The sequence below is a fragment of the Brachionichthys hirsutus genome, chromosome 5 (genome assembly GCF_040956055.1).
Source record: "Brachionichthys hirsutus isolate HB-005 chromosome 5, CSIRO-AGI_Bhir_v1, whole genome shotgun sequence".
In the NCBI taxonomy this organism is placed as follows: domain Eukaryota; kingdom Metazoa; phylum Chordata; class Actinopteri; order Lophiiformes; family Brachionichthyidae; genus Brachionichthys; species Brachionichthys hirsutus.
Window position 1 is genome coordinate 10291221 of NC_090901.1, and position 14028 is coordinate 10305248.

The 14028-nt window shown below is 44.5% G+C and overlaps 1 protein-coding gene across 1 annotated transcript in view; it reads left to right on the plus strand.

Annotated features, from left to right (window-relative positions):
• The window catches only part of LOC137894381 (receptor-type tyrosine-protein phosphatase zeta-like), a 43263-nt gene that overhangs the window by 15347 nt on the left and 13888 nt on the right, over positions 1-14028 (plus strand). The window contains 10 exon segments of the mRNA XM_068739859.1: positions 1089-1268; positions 2427-2578; positions 3247-3342; positions 3613-3679; positions 3769-3926; positions 6190-6340; positions 7911-8095; positions 8206-8332; positions 10240-10280; positions 10369-12631. Of these exon segments, the coding sequence (XP_068595960.1) occupies positions 1089-1268; positions 2427-2578; positions 3247-3342; positions 3613-3679; positions 3769-3926; positions 6190-6340; positions 7911-8095; positions 8206-8332; positions 10240-10280; positions 10369-12631 (3420 nt within the window).

Genomic DNA, 14028 nt, shown 5'->3' on the forward strand with positions numbered 1-14028 from the left:
CGAGTCCGCAATACTGCAGAGGCTGCACCGAGCCGCGTGTCGGTCTCCCGCTCCATAAAGCGTCTGGCTCAAGTGTTTACCACACAATAAAACATTTTTGTCCATTTTCGCCGGAACATTACCACCAAAGTAACTTCATGCTACAGTCACTCTGGATTTGAAAAAACGCATGCCCTGAATAATATTCATACTAAATGTTTTAGCAGCACGTGAACTTGTCTGTAATGTTAATGACCAGTCATCTGATGAGCGAGTGAGCAGATGTGAGATAATCTACATATTGTCCCTGAACGCACCACAGTCACAGCATGCATGCACATTTATATGATACTTAGATTATTTATGTTTATTTAAAGTGAACTAAAACGTCTGAGGTTGTAGATCAGTTTGGCTTTGAACACACTGCTGTATTAAATCTGGTACTCTTTGGGGGTGCATCTGACATGAATGTGAATAAACTGCTCCATGAGGGGACGATTCGCATTGGCTAAAACCTTCCATTCTGTCTATTTGTCATGTCGGCCTGTTCTTTGTGTCTGCAAGTGCAGAAGAAACCTGAGCCTGAACAATATTAAAAGCCTCTTATTTTAGCAAAGTCGGCTTCAGGATTGGAAATATTGAACTCTGACCTTGTGAAAGTGGCAAGAGTGAAACATGTCAAGCGATATTAGCATTGCAGCTCAGGTGCAGCAAAACAGCTGGAGGCTATTAGATTGTGGTAATTGTTAGCTCTTAGCTAGCGCTCCCAGAGGAGCACACCTGTAAGTGGTCAGTCAGAGGGTCGCCTTCATCGCATTGGTCGCCTCATCTAATGATGGAGCAACATTGGGAAATGAGCCAATCCATATTATTTATGTCATGCTGGTTTCGCTCCACGGAAATGAAACGATACCTGCTATCCAAAATGCTGAACAACGAGTTTCACATTTCATTTCTTAAAAGTCTGCTTTCTTTTTATTTTCTTACTCTCGGTGGCTTTTATTTGTTTTGTTTTTTTGGAAGCTAACTCTAAAACCCCTTGATGTCTGAACTTCCCGTCGTCAAAATCCCATCTTTATCTGCACGCTTGTTTCTCTCTGCTCTTCCAGGAACATTAAACCAAAATAACTGGGCAAAGAGGTTCCCGTCCTGCAGCAATGCCAAGCAGTCGCCCATCGACATCGAGGAAAACCTGGCCCAGGTGAAGCTCCAGTACCAGAAACTCAAGTTTGATGGCTGGGAGAACCTGACGGCAGAAAGGACAACGATCAAGAACGATGGCAAGACTGGTAAGAACAGCACATGTTGGCCGAGACAGTTCTGACCAATAGGGCCTTTGCTCATATGGTGGCACACTGGTGTCCTGTTGTTAAGGATACTGGGACCAGTTTCTCGTCTGACAGGATCGAGGGTCTTTCATACATGTCCTCTCTCCAAGCAGTTGCCTTTGGTGGGCATTCAAGGTTATTAAGTGAAACTGCAGACAACAGGGATTCCACCTTGCCGTTTGAAACCCTCCACATGGAATAGTCCAGTGCTTCTTAGCAACGGGACCCCCCCCCCAGACAAATGAGAAGCACTCTGATTTAGTTGTTCCGTTGTACGAAAGCCTTATACAAATGGAGACGTTTGGTGGAAAATCTGAGCACGATTCAGGCCAACGGTACTTAAAGCTCTTTTTATCAGGCCAGCGTAGGTTCAAGGCACAGACCGCCATCCATTCCCATTCTGTCAGAGCTCTGTCAGGAGCGGAGTCACAAAGAAGACTGAGACAAAGAGGTGATGGAGGGATCAGCCGTGCCTTAATACTGCACAAACACATTATTCGACAGAAATTAATCAGCGACAAGGTGAGTCAATATTTACCCTTCCTCATGGGGAAATTAGACTCCAGGGGACATAATAGACTAAAAGACAGCCCGCGAGCAACAAAGAGGCGGCGAATGAGGCCAGTCCCAATCAGACCAAAAGTGGTAGGAAGAATAAAACTGGCCATATAGGCAAACACAGTCCCAAAAAATCTTGCGGATTGCCTCTGTCATGCAGAGTGAACTGTCACCATATTGACATAAAGAATAGATTACAAGTACAAAAGAATCACTTTCTAGTTTCAGGATTGCCTGAGATGTGAAGTGCAGGACAGAAGATGAAAGGACTGTTTCATGCTCCACCTTCGTTTGACCATCAAAGACTATTTCTGTCCTCAAGGGGAACCTTTGTCTGGCCAAAAAAAGACCGAGGTGGAGATAACCATTGTTTGATAAATGTGTTAGTGGAGTGTAATGTGGCGCACAGGGCTCCGCCTTTTTTTTTAAAATCTTCTGCGCAGCTATAATCCATAATTTCAGTGAGAGGTGTGGCTGCGGGATTTCTCTCCAATGAGGGCTTAACTCAAAACCCATTGATCCTGAGTTTCTCCTGCTTGTCTGTGTCCTTTCTGTTTTCAGTGGCAGTCAACGTGAATGGAGACTTTTATATCAGTGGGGGGGGTCTCAGGTCAAAATTCAAGGTTGGACGCATCACCTTCCACTGGGGGCGCTGCAACGCCTCGTCAGAAGGCTCCGAACACAGCCTGGATGGGGTCAAGTACCCTCTTGAGGTGAGACGCGTAATATAGTCATGACATCGATGAAATTCATTATGGTATATTTTGGTCTTGGACTAATATACGGTAATACCTCGACATACGAGTGCTTTGACATGCGAGCCAGCCTGCGGGCAATATTTTTGCTTTGAGATACGACCAACTTCCAGAGGCTGACGCCAGATTGGCCGAGCGCTCCGAGCGCGCTTCACTCGTTCAGTGATTTTTGCTGTATTTGTGGATATTCTGTATAATTAGTGATGGGTCCAGAGAAAGCAAGCGGTAAAAACTGCATGATGACGATGGAGATGAAGCATGAAATTATTTTAAACGTGACCGTGGCGTCCACGTCAGTGATTTGGCACGCCAGTACGGAGTACAGTACATCGAAGATATGTGCAATCATCAAACATAAGTATGCTGTCAAGAGCACAAAGATTTCCAAAGGCTTAACTATTATGTCTACGTTTATGTAAGTGTAGGTGTAAAGTACAAATACTGTATAAAGTGTCTACGTGGCGTCCTCCCCCCTGTTATCATCGTTGACTTGGGTGTTTAAAGGTCGGAATGGATTAAATTGTTTTCAGTTATTTTATGTAGGAAGACTTGCTTTGACATACGAGCGATTTGAGTTACGAGCTCGGTCCAGGAATGAATTTCACTCGTATGTTTTCCTCCTACAGATGCAGATCTACTGCTATGAGGCGCATCGCTTTGACTCCTTGGATGAGACCATCAAGGCAGGAGGCCGGATCACGGCCCTCGCCGTGCTGTTCGAGGTGTGTGTGTGCGCCATGGTAGCATCGGTGATTATGTTGCCGCACCTCAGGGTTCGGATTGATTCTCAGTTTGATATTGGCTCATCGCTGATCTCCTGTCTGTGTTTTCATGTTGAGTGCCAGGGTTAAAAGGTGGTTGCATATATAGTGAAGTTAAATTCAGTAGCAGTTTCTAAAACAAATGTATCAAACGATTTTCCTGCTGGTTTAAATTCTGTTGCGAGACATTTTTCTTGGGTTTATTTGTTGTCTGTGTTGATCTTTTCACAGACGAGCACCAAAGACAATTTAAACTACGCCGCCATCATACAGGGCATCAACAGCGTGAGCAGATATGGTACTTCCTGTTCGTTCTTCTCTTATTGCTTCCCTTGCCCCTCTTCTTCTGCTCATGCTCATATTAAAACGCACTCGTGCGCTTTCCAGGAAAGAGTGCCGAGGTTTCGCCCTTCACGCTGCGAGGTCTCCTGCCAAACTCCACAGAGAAATACTTCATCTACAACGGCTCTCTGACCACGCCGCCCTGCAGCGAGTCTGTCGAGTGGATCGTCTTCAAGAACACGGCGGTCGTCTCCGACGAGCAGGTGAGAAGCGCAGAGTCGGGCATTCGGTTAGCGTGGCGACTCGGATAACGGAGAAGAACGAGCTGACACTGAATGTGCGTCGTTGAGATATTCTGGATCTTGTTAAAGGTGATTTTTAGATCATCTGCTGACAGAAATCCATTGTCAGTTTCTGATGCAACTATTCTGCACTGATTATTATCAAAGGTGAATCATATGTTCATGAGGAGTGAGTTGGAATGGGCTCATTTTGGTCAGTCAGTGCCTCGCCTCGGGAAACGGTCGTCCGCTTTGTGGGTGAATGCAGCGTTCAAGAAAATCAGGTGAAGGGTAGGTGGAAGGGTAATTACAGCGAAGAAAAGGTAAAAGATATATTCTGTCTTCCTTTGTGATTTAAAGATGATCCTGTCCAACAAAGGATTGACCTCCATTTATGAATGAGTGTGTTGAACTCGAGGTGCAGCAATGCTGTTTGATTTTGCGTGGCTCCCACATTTCAAGGCATAAAAATGTTTCATCCGTTATTCCTCACGTTGTATCGCCTGGGGGGAGAAAACCGATTACTGGGCCCTTGCATTAGACTGCACTGCTTTCAGATTTGTCTTCTTAACCAATCAGAATCAGAATCAGAAGATGTTTATTGGCATTGTCAATGAGGGTTCACTGACTAGGAATGTTTCTCTGTGAAGTCGTGCTACATGTAACAGTAATGACTAAGTTACAAAAAACATACAAGTGCAAACACATCACAAAACAGCAGTAAATGAGCGTAAAATTTACTGCTCTATGGTTTCCATAGAAATCGTTTAAAGCCAGAAGTTACGCGACAGCCACCGATGACGTGGACTACATGCAGGGCTGCAAAACAAGCAGATCCATCAGCGAGGTCCGTTAAGAATCAGACGCCAGCGTTGGGCTTTTTGTCCACGATGAAAAGACAAAGACAAACCAAGTAGAGAAACAACCACCTTTTAGAAACTCGTTCAAGGAGCGAAAGGGGAATTATCGTTCCAGAGCTCAGGAGACACGTGATGGGCGAGGCAGTCTGTGTACACGCTGACTGTGTGTGTGTGTGTGTGTGTGTGTGTGTGTGTGTGTGTGTGTGTGTGACTGCCCTCCGGCTGTCATTGACTGACAACCATACAGAGGCATTGCTTCCACCACCATGTTTAAGTTGAAACACGTGGACACACACACACACACACACACAGATAATTAGACGTGTGCACACGCAAACACGAACACCGTGCTGCTGGCTGCGACAAGTTGTAAGGGTTTCTCCAGTGACGTGTCTCGGCTGGTTTACATTCCAGCTCCGGTCGGGCTGCGACACCTTGATATGTTAACGCCATGGCAACCACAAATGACCTTAATGTGTCCTCTGCCTGGCTGTGCTTCAGCGTTGGCTCTGTGTGAGTCAGACAGTGTGTTGTGTAACCAGAGGGAAGGCACTCACCTGGACCGGTAGGGAGGCAGAACCACCTGCAGCACATTGAAGGAGCGGCCCGGGATGATTATCTGTTATCCCTCACCTCGTGTCACCTGGTGGAATAGAATCGACGGCAGGGCCCTTCCATCACGCCCCTTCACTTCTAAACTGCTGATTTATGTTACGAATGATTTACTCTCTATTTTAATGCTGAGGATGAGTGTTTTTTTTACCTCCGCCAAGGGGGTTATGTTTTTAACGGCATTTGTCTTTCTGTTAGCAGGATTACGGATTACGGATGGATCTGGATTTTTTAAAAATCTGAAGATGGGTCTTGGTCTAACTGACACCCCATTAAATTTTGAGAGCGATCTGGATACCTGTCTGGATACAAAAAAATCCAGAGACTCAAAAAAAAAAAATCTTGTAAAATGTGCATTCAATTCACTCATTGAAAATTACAGTCATAAAGGGGTCCGATATCACTATCATGAAAAATGTCTTCTGGATCTGATCCAGAATGAGATCAAGAAAAAAATATGAAATCTTTACATTGAAAACCCATTAATGGATTCAAAAATGTATTGATTAAGTAACTTTTGATGTTGTGGATAAGACCCACCTTATATTCATATATTGTAGTTCTACTATTATAGAGTAGAAACTAGTAGTATTCCTGGCACGAGTAATGATTTATTGCTATGATTTCAAACCCTTTTCCCCCCGTTGGCTGGGGGGGGGGGGTCCTCGCTCCGACCCTCCCGCCTTCAGAGGAGCACGCTGTCGTTGTTTCACAGTGTGATCTGCCGGTACTGACACTGGTTTGTTTCCACGCTGCTCATCCTGCGCTTGCAGCTCGAGATGTTCTGCGAGGTGATGACGATGCAGCAGGCCGGGTACGTGATGCTGATGGACTACCTGCAGAACAACTACAGGGAGCAGCAGAAGCAGTTCATGGGCCAGGCGTTCTCCTCCTACACTGGCACTGAGGAGGTCCTCTCCCCAGGTACCTGAGCAAAAGCCTGCTAACACTGCACCACTTATTTGCAGCAGTCTGCAGCCACATACTGCTGCAGGAAACAATGGAGATGCAAATGGGACTAATTGCATGTTGAACATGTCAGCAGTGCAAGTCATATTTTATTTTACGTTCGCCTTACCAGATAAATGGATCTACAGATCTATAGACCTGCTTTTATGTGTAGCTTAAGATCCAGTCCAGGATGTCAGTATTTTCTCCTCCAGGCCAACACACATTAATGTTCCCTGTTGATCCATATTACCTCAGTGGGAACCCATCTATAACGAATCCCCTGTCAATGCTAATTAAAAAGACCTAAATGGATCAGAGACATTTAGATCACAAAAGACGAGAAGAAAATGTCAGAGGGCTAAGAATAGAACTCCATTGACCCAAATGAAATCTCAGTGGCAGCAAGGAGGTGAGTGCTGCTTGGTTAGCTATTGATTTTCCCAGTAATGACATTGTATTGATTTGCGGGGGGCTCCTTCTTACATTAGAGATCAGGAAGTTTATTTTCACTCCTCCAAATTCTCTTTGGCTTCACTGTTCCCAGCATGAATTTTAAAAAATTGCATTCAAAGATTTTGAATTTGACAAGTCATTCAGTATGAAGAACATGGGCTGGTTAAACGGATGAAAATTGACTCTAGTATTATTTTGTTTCTCTTAAATCTGTATTTGAGAACCAGCTGGAACTTATTTTTGATGAATTTTTCTCATCTGTATTCTTCAGAAAGTTTACGGATTTACACAGTGCTGTAAAGTTTCTGTTTAACCGGTGACAAACTGAAGTGAGGCGAAGTCCTCTCCTGCCTCACTCCACCTCGTGGTAGAAACTGGGTTCTTGCAGCTGTGTCTTCCTCCACTCCCAGCAGTGACCAGTTTGGGCACCGTATGTTTGTGGACGCTGGAAAATCAGTTTGCACATTGTGTGTTTAACACAGATTGTATAGCTCCAAGAGCAGCGCTGACAGATGATGGAACGTTTTCAGTCCGATTTGGATATTAAAGTCAGACGTTTAGGTTCAGCCACATCCATCAGAGGAGGAGATGTGTCATTGTTTGTATTAATATAGCTTCCTCCTGCCTATTTTCATCGATTCTCAATGTCGTTTAATCTGTCTTAATCCCCCCTGTCTCTGTTTTCTGCATTGTCTCTGGTCCTCTAATCTCATGTTTGACCTAGAATCAGAGAGGACTCTTGAAACACAGGAACTATTTGTAGTATTTATGCTGTTCTAAAGCAATACTAGCCCCCCTCCTTTTTTTTTGTTCAGCATTAACCACTAAAAACATATACATAGAAACATATAATGACAAAAGTCATTATGAAACATATGTAATACATTAGAAAATGTTCCATTACATTTTACAAAACAAATTCAAACATGTCTCGGCAGTGAATGGAAAAGCATAATGAGGTTATGCCACATAAATATTAATACTTTTTTGGTCTGCAGCACCCTCCACCCAGGTCTTCATGTAAGACTTCGGTTTGACTGGTACACACGTAGCACCGTTGTGGACCTTCTTCTCTTCCGTCTCCTGACAGTGTGCAGCTCGGAGCCCGAGAGCGTCCAGGCAGCCCCACACAACCTCAGCAGCCTGCTGGTGACGTGGGAACGGCCCCGGGCGGTGTACGACGCCAACATCGAGAAGTACTCCGTCAGCTACTGGCTGGCCAGGGAAGCAAACTCCGCCCCCTCAGTGTACCTGACGGATGGAGACCAGGATGTGGTGAGAACCTCATCTAAACTGACTGTACAAATGTAATAATGGTAAACATTACTTGGACTTTATCATTGAAAGGCTTTAATGCTGGTCTCATTTGTTTGTTTCTCCACTAGGGGGCGATACTAGATGACCTTTTAGCCAACACCAGCTATGTGGTCCGGGTGGTGGCGGTCTGCACCAACGGCCTGTACGGCCGCGTGAGCGACCTGCTGACGGTTGCCATGCCCATCGACAACCCCGGTAAGAGCGAGCACGCCTGGGACCGAGCGTAGCATTCTGCAGATGAACAGGAAAAACAGGCGTTTCTCTTTCAGTTGCGATTTGTGTTGTCTTATTTATTTATTGGGATTGTTTGTTGACTTTATAGATAACTTTGAAAGAGTTTTACTTCAAGTAAAAGTTGATCCATCCATCCTCTTTCTGCACCCTGAATGAAACACATATATATATATTTGCTTCCTCCTTGTAGTCTTCATTCTCCCTAATACTGTGTTCTGTCAGGATCCAATCGCAGGCACATTTACAGTTCTGCTGTATAATTCTTCGTCTTCTTCTGCTTTTAACTGTTTCCCAAGTTTCTGTTTTCCCTTCACATCTGCTTGTCTCTACATTAGTCAATATTTCTAAGATGAAAGAATGGGCTTGGTGTGGGGTCAAGGGTCACTTATTGTCCATTCCTTCTGCCTGTCACAGTAAGAATCATGTTTGCATGTGTGCAGCAGCATTTTGTGTAATTGGGTAAGAATGGTGATAATACAGCAATTTTGTATTTCAAATGAACTTCATAATAAATAAACTAGTATGTCTTGTCACAAAGAAAAAAAAAATCTCCCTGCATCCTGTTTCAGTGTCGGTGCGCATGAATGGGTTCATTCTACTTCATCCACTGGACCGGAGTGTCTGTGACACGGCCTGTATCTCAGCTGGTCCAACAATATCTCAGCTCCACCGGCGCCGTGTTGCTTCGTCTACAACTAAACAAACTTATTGAATTATTTACTCTTTTTATGTTATTTTTTTAAACAACAAAAAGTGTATTAAATCTGTTACATTTATAAAATAGTTTTTAATGAAATCATAAATCCACCTTGTGTGCGAAAATAAATCTCATTTTATAAATTAAAAAAAGACTAAATTGGGATTGTTGCGAAACAAAACTCAAAACACGCATGGCTTTTATATATTGATTAAATGTTTTTAAGAATCAGAAAAATTTGTGAACATAAGGATAAAATAATTATCATCTCTTTATCCATGAAATATGTATTTTGACTTCAACCCAACCATTTCATCTAGAAAATAAAAGTCCAAACTAATATCGTAATAGTACAGTTTGAAATTCTATTTGGTTATTGACCAAAGCAATCAATAAATATAATCAATTTTCTTTACCTTTATCACCAGATGAATCAATTATTATGATTTTAACCATTTTCTACCCCTGTGCATCAAACCCTGAGTCATCCCACTCAAACCCAGTTCATTAAACTTGTAACCTCACGCCTCACAAACCAGTTTGCGCTGGTCTCCATGACGTATGACATAAACTCACCCAGGTAAGAGCCACGCCCCCTCCTGCCCCCTCACGTTCCCGCCGTGTGCTGTGCGTCTGAGCTCAGCAAACATTTGTGGCATTTGCAAATAAGCCAAATTGTTGTATCCGTCTAAGATGGGTGGAGTTTGAAAACCACAAAAGCATTGCAATCAAAGGGAAAGTAGAGAAGAGCCGTCACATTCTCTCCTTTGAGTTTTAAGAGAAGGATAAAACAAAGATTATTTATTGCAAATGCTTTTTTGTTTCCCGTTTGTTTTTGGTTGTATCGTTGGGTTGCATGAAAGGCCAAATGTGTCTCCGATGTTGCATGCAATCTTTTCTCACCTGTCGGCATTGTGTTTACCACAAAACCAACATGCTGCTGGTGTGTGTGTGTGTGTGTGACTGCAGACTTTTCCTCTCTGTGATGTTTTCACTGTGAATGTCTTTTGTCTCATGTCTTTGCTTTTAGCATTGTTTTTTTTTTTTTTTTTACATTTTGAACCACAAGGAAATAAAGGCAGCGTAACTACAATTCAGTAATAAAAATGTTCATGTTATTTTGTGACGCTAATGCTGACATCTGTGTTTTTTTGTTTGTTTGTTCTTTTAGAAGATGCACTAGGTATAAATTCGGATGAATTTGACATTGAGGTAAATAAATCCAATTATTCTGTAAGAAATTGTCATATAATTATAATTCCTATCTGTCAGTGTTTATTAAACCTTCTGTCATCAACAGAGCAACTATGAACCCGAGCCGTCGTGGAAAGAACCGGTCCAGCCTGAAGATTACCATCTGCACTTGAGTGTTACAAATTCACCGGAGACGACAACAACAGCCACCGAATCCCCTCTTTTACCTTTACCTGGCGTCAAAAGCACAACAACAGGATCTGGCTGGAGACCAACGACCGCTGTTTCAGTCCCGCCGGTCAAATCCACCCACGGTGGTCGAGTTCTGAGCCATTCAGAAGGCACAGCTCCCAGTACATCCTTACGACCACTAGGGGTCACCCTGACGCAGAAAACCAGAGGCAAGGCAAACTTCGGTGGCAATGTTCTTTTGCAATCCACTTCCACTACCCCTCTATATTCCAATGCAAAGACAGACGGTGTTCCTGAACGCAGCAGCACAATGGCCGACGGACGCTCCGGATCCTCTGCTCCCACGTTGACCAGTACAAGGACAGAAGGTGGGAAAAGCATTTCTTCAAACAGTCCCACCACCACATCTATGTCTCGTACCAGAATCCTGAGTAGCACAACAACAACAACAACATCGTCGCCCTTCATCCGAATCCTGGCGCATCCCATAAACAAAGGCAACGCCACTGATCAAGGTATGGCCCCCGGACGGGGCGGTCTTCCAGAGACTCGGGGGAAAAACTGGACCACCCGCCATTTCTCCTCAACTGAAGCGGCTCCTCGTGAGCTCACAAGTTCCAGCATGCCTGATTTTTCATCTGGCACAGCCTCTGTCCAGTCGAGTGGCGTTGTCTCGCAGACCACAGTGCCGCTGTCGAATGGTGAGCGCCCCTTTGTCCTCCCCTTCTCTTCCTCCTCCTTTGCCTCCTCCCCTCTATGTGACACTTTGGACTCCGACACCTCCGACTGCCTGCATGACCCTCCCTCCTCGTCTTGGCCTGTGTTGTCTGCCTCTAAATTGGATCCCCAGCATGCCGTTACTGCACCAACGTCTGTCAGTGACCCAGCTTCTCCTCCAACACCCACACGCTCTGCCTCCACCATGCTTCACACCCCTCACCCCTCCTACCCTCTGTACGGCCGGGAGACTTACCCCGTCTCCCCACGTGTCAGGTTTGATGATAATGATAGCAAAAGTGAATTTTCGTCTGGGTCTACACCTTCATCAGTTTCTTCAGGTGGCCGGTCAATGTTTAGCGAAACCCCTCCTCTTCAAACTGCGCCATATCCGTCGGACGCCGCAGTTGCCGACGAACAATCTGAATCTTCCTGGGAGCCGCCACTCTCTACAGTCTCTCTATCGCCCACCCTCCAGCCCTCGATTCTCCTGTCTAGTGACTTCACCTTTTTTGACACAACCCCTGGCCTATCCCATTCGTACTCAGCGGTGTTTGAGGACTCAAGGTATGCCACAGGGAACACAGTAGAGTCTGTTTTCCCCGAGTTCAAAGGTGATGGCTTTCCATTAGCTAGTGGTGTGGACCCCACGTGTGGCTGTTCTCTGGAGCCATCGGCGTCTTCATCCTGGTTGCATGCCTCTCCTCAGACGGTCCTGTCATCCTCAACCTGGGACTCCGCTAGCTCCGTGCAATACTCTGGTGTAGGCATCCCTTCGGCCTCTGGTGTTGGTATAGACAAACCTTTGATGGGTTCCAATGGTCTTCTGCTATCCGATTCTCCCTCCTCTTCCTCACATTCCTACCATTCCCAAGTCACCTCTAGTGACCTGCCCATTTCTGTTGCAGCCACAACATCTGGCATCGCGGAACCCTGGTTCTCACCATCAGACAGGAACCCCTCCCTACAAACCTCTGCTCTCCCTTCCGTGTCCCCAGCCTCCCCCTTCACCCTCAATCCGGAAGGCCAGGCATTAGACACTAGTAGCAGTGCTTCCGGGTCTGCCCTGTCCCCTTACTCTCAGGAGGGCGTAGATCAAGAGTGGGACAGGGTTCAGACCTCAGGCTCCGGAGAGAGCACATCCCCTCATTCAACCAAACTTGCCAACACCATCCCCCCCTCTATGACATCTGAATCTGGGCAAATCCCCGATGATTTGGATGAACGTTCCTCGTCATTCTATTTTGAAAGCGGGAGCGGTAGCGCCATCAACTCTGAGGCCGGAGACGTGGAGATGCCAACCATTCCTGCGGTAACCTTGACTTCACCCTGGCCGCTGGGTGAGGGGGCGGAGAGCGGTTCAGGTCACGGTGAAAGCCTGTATGACAATGAGACATCCTCTGACTTCAGTATCTCCGAACGCACAGAAAGAGGGTCAGAGGAAGAGGACCCAGTCGAAGGTAAAAGGAAGCTGACTGTGTTGGCTAAAAATAAAATAAAACTACAGTACACCTGCAAAGAACCGATGGAAGGTGTGCGGCCATCAAAGAGATGACTAATCCACCATCTAACAACAACAAATCCATTTCTCATGTTTTCATGCCAGTAAAAAAAAATCACTCTTCACAGTCACCAAATAGGAATCAATGTCATTTGAGACTTTCGTTTTAGCTCCCCCTCTTTTGTCCGTTTTCTAAACAAAATATTTGTTTTATGCTTGTAGAGCTTTAGCCCGGCAGAATTCTGACAAGAATTCTGGTTTACTAGTGCATGGTAGAGATCAATATCGTTACAGTAAATGAATCCAGGGGTTAAAAGTACGAGTGTGTCACTTCTATTTTGTTTCAGAAAATTTGGATTAACGTTTCTGGTTTTCTTTGCCTTTGTAGATTGTTTCTATTTTCTTTTTTTTTACATTTTATTGTTATTTTTAGTTGGGTTTTATTTAGCAGCTTTTTGGTATAGACAGTTATTTATTGCATGACGTGCCACATTTCCTGTGGAGGACTTCATCCAAAAACACTCCAGTGGATTTGCTGGAACATAAGTTCACCAAGAAGACGTGACGTTTACTTTTTATATTACATTGGAGTAGTAACGTTTTTTTTTTTAAATAGATGTATTTTGAAATCTGTACGATTCGGGAGGTACAAACTCCTTAAGATTCGACGTTTAAAACCAGATACGTCCTCCCTGTTGTTACCCGTCATGGCCACTGCAGTGCAGCAGAGTCCTTCAAGCGGGAACACCTTCGGTCTATCAGGCCCAACTACAACGTGTGCAGTTATCGAAATCCTCCTAATAGAATGTTAGCGGGAACCTTTGTTCTGGGTTTTGCAAAGTGAAGATGAAAAATAACAAATCAAATATATTCAAAGCAGCTGGATTTAATTTACTGAATTCCTTTCTTCCTTATTTTTTTCCAGTTAATTTCTGTAAACTTATCCTTCTGGGTGAAACACTTGCTGTAGACACAATCGTCATTAAGGAGATGCTTTGTTTTTGAGTTTTTGCTTTCTTTTTTTTTGAATAGTTGGTTTAGAACATTTCAAATCGCGCCATTCAAGGACGCTCTTGATTTTGAGTGTTTCTTTTATACACGAGGTACATAGCAGATTTATTTTATTTATTTATGTGTTTGCCGAGTTATGCAACAACTACTCAACCCATTTAATACAAACGTTGCTGGAGAGGAGGGCCAGGGGTCAGGATATAGCGGATAGCCAAGCAGACATGTGGGATTGTTCGGCCTGCGCGCTCCACCGAGCGCCTTTTTGATTTTCCCGCAGCGCAATTTGTGAATGACATTTGTTTCTGGCAAGTTTTCATTTTTAGAGTCTCTTTGGAATGCATTACG